This window comes from Pocillopora damicornis, chromosome 12 (assembly GCF_964200805.1).
Source record: "Pocillopora damicornis chromosome 12, jaPocDami1.2, whole genome shotgun sequence".
Classification (NCBI taxonomy): Eukaryota; Metazoa; Cnidaria; class Anthozoa; order Scleractinia; family Pocilloporidae; genus Pocillopora; species Pocillopora damicornis.
The window spans coordinates 12,695,531-12,706,309 of record NC_142681.1 but is presented as its reverse complement, the minus strand read 5'-3'; the positions used below and the strand labels follow the sequence as shown (position 1 = coordinate 12,706,309).

Below are 10,779 nucleotides of genomic sequence, written 5' to 3'. Positions count from 1 at the left end.
GTGACGCGTGATGTATTAGCTCTGGCGCGTCGTGGCTTGAGGCGACATTGCAACGGGGCGACCTGACCTATACTCAAATTGAAGGGAGCTAATAGAGAGTTCACTTCCTTCTTTTAAAAGTATCGGTCAGTCGGAAGTCCATACTATTCGTACTATACTGAATCGGCTTCCCTTTCTCGGTCAGAAGACAGCATATTTTGTCTTCGTTTTTTATCGTTTCGTTATAACTAAGACTCTGAATGATTCAAGCTCACTTTCATTTTTCCAGAAGGTTGTAACTCCTTGGCTCATTTACTTTTCCTTTTACATGGTATTTTCCTTCGCTCGCTCGACGGAATCGAAAAGTTAACTTCTTGAAAGACAGGACGCGAACTTGTAGCAGCCTAAAACTGATCCATGACTGAATCGCGAAAGAATTTAATTTCAAATGCTTTTCATGAATGATTAAAGGCACTTCAAGGAAGACAACATAACAGATGCCGAAAAAAAAAGAAAAAAAGGGAGAGGGCTTCCCTTACCCAAATCTCCCTCTTCAAAAAGAATGGATGCCTCTGTTTTGTTTTGTGTAAGTCTGAAATTCAACTTGCATAAAATGTAATTTCAAATGAGTTAATGCCTTTCTCCTTCTTTCAAAATGAAAATGTATTTTCCTGACGGAGAAAAAAGCTTCGATGAAGTCGTTTTTCTCTTTCTTTGAGTGCAAAGAAAGCATGTTATATTTGCCATTTAAAGCAATTTTTTTGGGCACGCTTTCTGTGAATATTGCACATACACTTAACTTAAAGCCTCTGTTCAAGTTATCTCAACGAAACCTTGGAGCCTTTAGAAACAAGGCAAAGAGAGTAGTTACACCAATCAACACGGAGATAATCAGAAACAGTCTATCCAACACACGTGCCGCCTTAATCCACTCCTTTTGATTCTTTAACATTTGTGGCGAAAGCTCCGAGTCGTTCGTACTCTGAAAAAGGTCCAAAAGAATAGATGTAGCACCAATGGACGAGCCTCTTTTCTCGGGGCTTTGGCGATGAGTGCAACAATGATTCCTTGAGGTCTTTCTCCGGGTGTTATTTTGGTAGTTTGAAAATCTTGTTTTTCTTTGGTTTCCAGTATGCCTGGACCTGTTTCCCGATAGCATGTCGTAAGCTTGGCCATTTGTGTTCTTGTAGTGTAATGTGCCGTTTGCAGAATTGCCAAACTCATTCTTCCTTTCCAATGGGATCCACGGATCGGAATATGTGGGAGAAATCTTTGATTTGTCGTGCTCCAAAAGCGATTGCACAAGGAAAAACGAACCTTTTTCGCTATCAGAGTCGCCCTGTTCTCCATTACCATTCGCAGTTGACTTGCAATTGGGCGCTTCCACATTTGTTGAAATCACTTCCCAGTCTTTGGCGCTACTTTTTGGGAATACCACTCGAGCCAGCCATTTTAATATCACAACCCTCAAAAATTTTGGCATTCGTCGACTGTTACGGTGATAAAAGTTTAGTATGAGAGTAGTGACAACCAGGGAAGCGCCTATCTCGATCATACAGGCGAAGTAGTATTGCCCAAGCAGTGGAAATCCATACGAAGGCATTAGCTCGGAGCTGAGTTGTTGAAACACAGTCATTGCCAACAGAACTGTAATACTCAGCCCTATTCGTTCACCAGATTCAGGCGGAAGAACAAAACCCAAAAATATCATGGAAGAAATCAGCGAGCATGGAATGATTAACTTCAAAATATAGTCCAGCGATTCTCGCTGTAGCTGCATCTGTATCGTAACATCAATGAATTCGTGCGGGCAGCATTGATATTTTTGTTTATTTCTTTGAGATTTCAATAGTGTCAACCTCCATTCTCCGTTCTTGACGTAGTTGTCGTTCATCATACTTCCACCGTGTGCGTGAAGATCTACTTTTGAGCTGTCGAAGGACCATGAACCAAACTTCAGGGAGCAATCCTGCTCATCGAACGGGAAATACGTTACGTCCACTTTACAAATACTTTTGAAAATAGCGGGGTTAAGCCATGTGCTGTTTCCATCGTGTGTCATGGCAACGTTGGTTTTGTAAGTAAACTTTCCACCAGCAAAACGGTCTTCTTCATCGACACTGGTAAGAGGGAAAGGAACGACTCTTTGAAAATGAAGTTGTGTTAATTTTATTACTAAGAAAAATAAATAAAACCGGTTTTCAGACGGTTCTGGTTGGGTCTGTAACCTTGGGTTTCCTGTTTGTTAATTTGAAGTAAGGTGCTATACGTTAACGTGGCTCTCAGACGGGTGAAGAGTCTATCCTGGTTGTCCTGTTCCTTTCTTTCAATCACTTGAAAATTGCATCTTGAACAATACTGCTTAAAGTTTTTAAGATCACCGTTTGCAATCCTGTGTCACTTCCTTTTGATCCTAAAACGTCTTTCATCGATTCTTTTTTATATCTCTGCAGTCTGATGTTTTGCTGCACCAGTTAGCGACTAACTCAAGTTTCCACAATATTTTAAAGACAATGGTATCTGACTCAAAAAATGGTGATGAAGCTCTATTAATTTTACCCTCCATCAGATGTTAGGGAATATTCTTCTGTTAACGACGAGATAAATTGCGCACTTTTCAGTTATTTAGACAATTCCACTTACTTGTTGTATAAGAGGATATCAGGGACCCATACATCGGATGGCTGTATATGAATTTCTTTGATTCCATTGTACTTATTGGGATCCCATCTAAGCTGAGGATTATTCCAATACTAAAAAAAACACGAAGGGGAGATTGAAAACTTCTCGCATACGTTTAGTAGTCAACCCCCTAAATGACTGAAATGTTTTTTTAGCATGCAGGGAGAGAAAGAAATCGGTCGCATGCGAGAGGCCACCATGGTGAAAATATCAACCAAAAAAAATTGAAATTGAAATGCTGGACTGGCGGTACAAAGGAATGTGGACAAACACGAAAGGAAAAAAATGGAAAAGAAAGGTAGGGCAACTTAAGACAAGATTCATAAAAATAATTCGCTTGAGTTGGTCATTAAATCAAAGCTGAATCAATTAAAACTACCAAACGGATGAAAGGAAATATGACAAGGACTTCATGGAAATTCAACACATAATATCAAAATGTTATAGATGCGCAGCAAAAAGTGAGAAGCTAATTCGTGATCAATTTGTTTTTATAATAATGATCCGGTTTTCTGGGAGAATCCCGAATAACTTTTGATACTTAATTTAAGAAAAAAATTGCATAAAACTAAGGGACTAACTTCTCTCACCTGGTTAACCCAGGCATAAGTCTTGATGAACTGGTCCTTGGCACTCTGAAAAAATTGATTTTAATTAATAAAAGTGTGCAACCTATTCATTGTTGTGTTCGAGTTCATCAACCCATGCCAACAGCCAGTCCTCATTTACCTTAAAAGAAGAGAAAAAATGACCTACCACATCAATTATACGAATGAGTTGGAAATCAAACACGACCTTGACAGCATCAGCCCCTTTGACTGTTGGATGGTTATATTTGTTGTAATTTTTAAATAGGTCTTCGTACAGTTGTGTCTCGTTAGATTTGACGGCGCCCTCTGGAACAAAAACGGAAAACTGATGATGATGATTGGCAGTGGGCACTAATATGATAGATAAAGGCAAAGGTGAACTCTGTACGCAAGCTATGTGGCCCACCCAGTCGAAACTTATCCCAACTTCCTTAGAATGAAGCGACAAGGAGTATCACTATTCCCCCTCCTGCTAGTCCATCGCAAGATTACCCCCCCAGCATTTTACAAGGACTCACTGACAATTCGCCGGTACTCATCTCCTGTGCCCAGTTGTATCCAGGATAACGCTATCCAACGGATAAATCACTATCCAGCGGATAAGTGATGGCAATACGTACAGCGTTATCCAATGGATAGAGATTTATCCAGTGGATGGCGTCATCTAACCTTCGAAAAACCAGAGCAGGGGTGGAGAGGGGCACTGTGAGAATAAAGTGTTTTGTCAAAGAACACACTGACTCGGCCAGGTCTCGAATTCGAATCTCTCGACTCGGAGTCCAGCGCACTAACAATGAGGCCACCGCGTCTATGGTGACATACCTGTGACATGAAAGATGAATACCAATAGGGGAACAAATTTACCCATTGAAATCAATGGGTAGCCTGTGAGCATTGCGTAGACTGCCAGTTGAGACTGTAAGCATCTGAAAGTCAATCGTCCCGGGTCAGATCTGTTGGAAAAAAATGCAAAATGTACAATCAATTGGATGGTATCTCTTAGCTACCTCTACTTCCAGATCTTGCACCATAGGCCGAATTCTAACTGGCGATATCTTTTTTTAAAATACATTTTAACGTGACATACAGAGTCTTCCGTGCAGGCCTTTTTCTTGAGTTCAATAAAGTCCACCCCATTAAGTTATTTTAAGATTCCTTTTTTATGATTCCAGGAGAATCTGCATATAACCATTCTGCTCATAGAGTCATCTCAAGCAGTATCTAGTCCTATTCATCATAGACCTCGACCTAGAAGAACCATGATAAAAAAGGCTTAAAATTTAGAGACAAATTTGAAGGATATAGTTTCTTTCTGTAATCTTGTCCTAATGAGAATCTTTATTACGTCTAAGATTGGTACAAGTTTTATTTCAATAAAAACTTTTTTCATACACTTATTAATTCCTGCGGCAACATTATTTACACAGGTTAAGTCAGCAAAAGAGCCTGACGGCTCATCTGGCCTTAGGTTATCCCCATTTTTTAGCTTGAAGGGAACTACTGAGACAAAAAATAAAAATACGTCTATAGGAAGACCCCCTACGGTTTAGGTTACTTGATGTTCAAGATGAACAACAAACCAAGCATTTGAAAAGAAACGCATGCCAGCAACGTTACAATCATGTCGCCGCTTAAAACAGTTGAATGCTATATGCCTGTTGATATTCGGCCCTCAGTTGTAATACTGGTGCTATTAGAGAGTATTCGGTTCAGCGATGTAATCTGTCCCATGAATAAGTCGGCCGTTATAATGCTAATAAACGTTTTCAAGTATAGTGACACTTTTTGTGACACCACAAATACAACACAAATCAGTATGACCTAGGGCTCATGGAAAACAAACTTAAAGTGTAAGTCGCCATGGATAGATGAGCAGAAGGGTGCTATTAAAACTCTATGTTTGATGTCTCGGGACTAGCCCCTCCTATAAAATGAACAACCCGTTTTATCCGCGCCAAAGCCAGCCATATTTCCGGAGAATGAAATTAAAACGAATTCGAACTGGCTGATACCAATAACAGATGACGCCGGTGTATGTATTCTCAGTTGCCTTGCCGAGGGCAAAAATTAGCAAGCCCCCATGTTATCTCCATGATAACGGCTAGAGGAAAAAATTATTATATCGGGCTGAGAAAAAGCCAATGTACCCCATTGGAAAGTTACTTAAATAAATAAGAAAATAGTGAAGTCGTTACCAAAGTGTTTTCAAAGGACTCACTCATTGGCACCTTGAAAAGTCTTTGATTATGCGATCTTCCTTTTTGAACACGTTTTAACACTTCAACATGCCTCTTGCATTAATTGTAATTTTCAAAAATTGGAGAGCGAAGAAAGTCTGCTTTTCAGTATATTTTCTTCATAAATTGTAAATATTTCTCTCAAAATATGGGTTGTAGGACGTGTCACTTGCTTACGAAGGCCTTTTTTTCGAGTTTCGCAAGAACAAATGAAATAGCTGCTGGCGTTTGTTTTGCCTTTTTCACACCTCCTTGGTTCGTGTTATGCCACCAGACTCAATTACATTTGCCCAATGCTACTACTCGAGATAGTCGTAGGAGCCGTGAACAGAGGAGTTGAAGTATTCCAATCCAATCAATTCTGATTTCATGTATTATTATAGAGAACTTTTTAACCTCCTTATGCTAAAATAATACTTGTCTTCTAATGAAAGTATAACTAGCAACCTTAATGGCGCAGCGGTGTAACTTTCACAAACGCCATGACAAACAATCATATTATTTTCATATAATAGCTAAAACGTTGAGCCATGCCAACAAGATTGTTCCTTGAAAAAGTTTCTTTTACTGTGTCAAAAAAAAATGTTTTAATTTTCATTTAATGTTTAGAGACAAAATGTAAAGCGCACTAAATAATTCCCATAATAGACTGCGTACCTTTTACTTTTTGTGCTCTGCTCTGGTCCAATATATTTTACCAAGGATCTTGCATCATTAGGTGAATCACGATGTTAAATATCATTTTCATGCAATGATTGTACGCATTATCACTCGCTGTTGGTACTATCTGGCTCCAATGCTAAACAGAATAACATTAATTTCCTATTAAAATGTCATCCATACATAATTACCATGGCCTCCAGCTGCTCTAATGAAGGCACCAGAGTGGGCGACGCTGTATTCATTTTATAGATCGCTAAACTCATTTAAATGTAAATGACACCCATCACTGCAGAAGTGTTGGATACAAAGAAACATATCAAGCAAAAATAAACATCTCAGGGAACAATTTAGTCAATCATGTCCACGTTTTTTGGTGTAGAAACCGTAACTTAGTGCTTACTGACTATGCAAGGAAGAGCAGATGAGCAGTTAGATCACGTATTGTTCAAATTTCAAAGACTTCATTACAATGTTGTTGTATTAAAGATAGCCTTAAAAGGAAGAAGGCATTGTTCTTTTATGTAAGACTAATATCATATTTTGACCGCCGCCAGAGTCTAGTAAATAGCTTTTAAGCCACCTTTTTTAGCGTGATAACTGCTTCAAAATCTCAGTTCTTACAGAGACAATAGGTCACTATGAAGGATATTATATATTATATATTATATTATATATTATATATTACATATTATATTATATATTATATATCTTTAACTGACTGCACTCAAAGGTCCACGGAAGCGGGTAGATAAAGAGTAGCAAATGAAACGATTCCACCAGTAATCCTCCACCGATAAAGTACTGTACCGATATATCAAATAAACCTTGAGATAAAGTTTACTTTTGAAGGCAATAATTTCTTTGCGACTTGAGGATCATATGAAATCAGAGATTGACTCGGTCTGAGACTGCAAAAAACCAGAACTTCGAGTAGCCATTAAACTTATTGAAAGGCACTCTCAAAGCTATATGTTTTGTAATCAACAAATTTTGCTCCCCTTCAGTAACCTGAGATGGCTCTAAGCCGGACGGTTTTTCCTTTGGGTTACAAATGAATGATAGCTTCTTGATTCCGTGATTCTGTCATGCAGCTGTAATAGAATACTGCATGAGATATTTGTAGGTGAGATAACAACACATTAAGATACAATTTTCATTAGCACACATTTAAGAACGCAAAAGATGCCACAGTCGGTAAGTGATGTGTAAACCTCACCTGGTGCGTTCTTTTTTGCTTTGAGAGTCGAGATTTTTTGTTGGAAATATACCACATCGCACACTTGTAGTCATTGCGTGCTCCTCTTGTTTGGGAGAACGCACGCCCAAAAGGGAACTAAGCCAAAGGGCAGTAGAATAGTCTGCTGTCTGTTGGTAACCGTTACGTATAGATACTAGCTGAACGGATCACGTTTATGTTAATCGTCAAAACATCCTGAGTTAGGTACAAGGGGAGATTTTACCTTACATCCATAGCTTTGGGTTCAATCCATGGCCAATATGTACAGACTATTATTCCTCCCAAAATATTTTAATCAGCTGCACCTTGTGTTCGTCACTTGTAGTGCATTTTGCGCAAATCAGTATATCTATTCAAACTTTATATGCAAGAGTTTGTTTTAAAATGATGATTAATGGATAAAAGCTGGCGCGCTTTCAGGCCATTTTGACTGTGTTGCAAACGTCACTTGAAAACTGACAAATAAATTAAAGGATGAGTTCTGCTTAATTAGTGTAAGCGAAAAAATAAAAAGACTCTCCAAAAGCTGCATACATAGTTGCATAGTTGCAAAAGACCACGAACCGTTTTCAAATAATAAAAGTGGCCTTACATAGTAACAAGAGATTAGAGATAGCCCACCAACATAAATACCAACTTGTATCTGTACCGTACTTCTTAAAGGTTTTTCATATATATATTCAGATTAGTGGTGTTTATTCATAACAGATCCGTAGTTTTAACAAAGCCTTTTGTTTGAAAGCATTACCAGATAAGTTATATCAAGAGCCTTTCTCTTCATAAACAAAACAAGTTTTCAGGTTGTCCACGATGTTAAATCGGAAATTTGTAACCAAACTTTGAAAATTTTCGGTTTTCATTGAAAGTGGTGGTATTCGCTGAATATTTCCGACACAATGTTGCTCAATGTGTGGCTGTTAAAAATGAAATGTTATTCATGTTTATTTAAATTCAAATAACATCCAAATGAGTTACTCAAGCCAAGATGGTTATTTATCCATTTTTTAAAAAAGTTTCTTTTTTAATGTCACTATGCAATGGCGATTAGGTGAGAAAATATGCAAATTTTAATTAAATATTTATTAGCATAAACTGTAGAATGTTCTCACATGATGTCTGTTCACTGAATCGAATTCACTTGAATGCTGGAGAGTCGTTGATCCAAAATTTTGCTGATCATTTGGACCGAACGGAAGAACGATTTTTTTGAACTGCACTCAAGTAGAAATATTTGCGTCATCTGCACAGGTTGAAATTCAGCTAGGTTTTAGTATAAGACAAGTTTTATGCTCTGTTTACAACATAGTAAAATCATGCAGACGAATAGAAATTGGCATTTAAATTAAACTTGCCCGTAATCCTAACTATTGAAATTGTGCTCTGATGCTGTTAGATTTTAAGAAATTTAACTACACTCACCATGAAAAATTCTCAATCTGTTTACTTTCCATAGCTTTACAAGAGCGATCGTTGATATGTTTTCTTGTGTGCACATTTTATCCTTATTTAATTTTGCACAGAAGTCTGATGGGAGGCAATCCAAATCTAACGAGAACCTAGATCACGTGTGTAGCCTTGTTGTCTGGGATCGATATGCCCCGCTGAAGCATGCTGTATTCCATTTATGGACTCATAATGCCACAATAATTAGCGGTATTCATATTTTTACCTTAGCTTTAGCAGATATTTTCCAGACTACGAGCAGACCCTGCTTTTCGGCGATGTTCTTCGCACGATTAGTAAGAAAATTACGTAATCTGTGCGACTCTCTCCCAGAGTTTCGAGCACCGCACTAACATCCCTTTTTTACCGACTTTTTTCGAATTCATGCGACGGACTTCGTCAAAAAGGGAGACTGCTCGTGATATATTATTTTCCCTTGTGTCCACTCGGCTAGATAATCTATTTATTTCTTTCATTTTCTAACGCATAAAAGCGCATAAAACCACTGATCTGGTTTAGAAATTGGATTGGTTTGCCTAGCAAGATGTAAAAGATGGAGCAGCTGATTCAAAATACTTTGAGAGGAGAAGTGTTCAAGGAGATGGTTGCTAGGAGGCACCAGGTACCTTCAAGTTAAGGATTAACCTACGATTCAAATTAATTGCACTTGCGCCTTTTATTCACCACATACATCAAGTTATACTTACCGTTTAATTTACCAGTGTCCCGGAAAAAATGCACAATTAGCTTAAAAAAAGGGGATTTCATTGGCTGATATAGGCTGAAAAGTTCTCATAACACGCACAGCTGAACCATAAACCACTTTCACCCAGCATAGCATGACAATCTTCGTCAGATCTATTTATAGTAAAATCAATTATGCAGTTGAAATCTGACTCGATATTGCTCTGTGTCAAGCAGTAATATAGCCGAGCATAAATTTCTTGAGAAATTCAAAGATGTGCCTTGAACTGACAGATATTTGAAAAAGGTGGCCGGCTTCGCGTTGCTTTGACTTCAAACTTTGATCCAAGATACAGGTGTTATAAACCTTTGACAAAAATGTGGCAAATTCCGTCTATCCCTTCACGGGCTTCTGTAACCTTTGCCAAAGGAAGGTAAAGGAAGGTAAAGATGTGGGGAGGGGGGGGGGGGGAGGGGGAATCACTTGGGTCAATTTTTGCTGGATATGTGCCACTGGTCTCTCAGGACGTCCACTCCGTAACACTGTAATCATTTACCAATTATAGACCCCATCTTAGTCTCTTTTGAGCGAATGAAACACATTTTACGACCCCATTTTAGAAGCTGCATAAAAAGTGCAATCCTATTACAGTCAATCCAGAAATGAAAATGCGGCTCCATCCAGCGACGCATCCATATCTTTATCAGTCTTCTTCTAGGCGACCCCCCCCTTTCCCTCCCTGTGGGCATCTCAGACACTATTTATCTGTATAAGTTCAATTCTATCACCTTGCTTAAAAAGATATGTTACTTTAGCACATTTCCATGATGATGGAAATCGACCACTCACTCTCTTAGGACAGATTGATGAAATGAGGAAACGATTTGCTGAATCCTTGAGCACTGATGTTGTCCAATCCTGTCACCTTGTTGATCCTCAATTTGCTCAGCTGATTTTAAACGAAGGACGTGTTACAGGCTGAAAGGAAAATTTAGCGCTGCATGCAAGGCTCTGCTATCGGGTGCCACTCCACTAAAGAAACAACCGACCGTCATCACGTCTTGCCTCGTACTGATCAAAATTGCAAATTGCTTGATGATACGCCACTCGTAGAGGTAAAAGAGTGAATGGAGGAAGTGGTCATTAGATAAAATATAATTTGTCTAAATTTTTGCTTCCTTCACTTTGTAAACAATAAGGATCGGTGTCAGTGCATTATAGGGGCTAAATTCTAACCGGGGGAACAGACCACTAACGGCGTTC

The 10,779-nt window shown here is 38.6% G+C and overlaps 1 protein-coding gene across 3 annotated transcripts; it reads right to left on the bottom strand.

Moving 5' to 3' along the window:
- Positions 1 to 254: 254 nt before the first annotated feature.
- LOC113684424 (acetylcholine receptor subunit alpha-1-B) lies at positions 255 to 9,155 on the bottom strand. 3 transcript variants are annotated; one of them, XM_089189362.1, is made up of 7 exons: positions 7,368 to 8,473; positions 6,146 to 6,287; positions 4,074 to 4,204; positions 3,418 to 3,557; positions 3,252 to 3,296; positions 2,623 to 2,732; positions 255 to 2,099 (listed from the first exon to the last, which is right to left on the bottom strand). In XM_089189362.1, the coding sequence occupies exons 3-7, from the start codon at positions 4,144 to 4,146 to the stop codon at positions 803 to 805; spliced, it is 1,665 nt and encodes a 554-aa protein (XP_089045488.1). In that variant the 5' UTR covers positions 4,147 to 4,204; positions 6,146 to 6,287; positions 7,368 to 8,473; the 3' UTR covers positions 255 to 802. The 3 variants fall into 3 exon arrangements, with proteins under 3 accessions (XP_089045488.1, XP_027057600.2, XP_089045489.1); XM_027201799.2 differs by having other exon boundaries at positions 7,612 to 8,473; XM_089189363.1 differs by lacking the exons at positions 6,146 to 6,287; positions 7,368 to 8,473 and adding an exon at positions 8,808 to 9,155.
- Between the last annotated feature and the right edge of the window lie 1,624 nt (positions 9,156 to 10,779).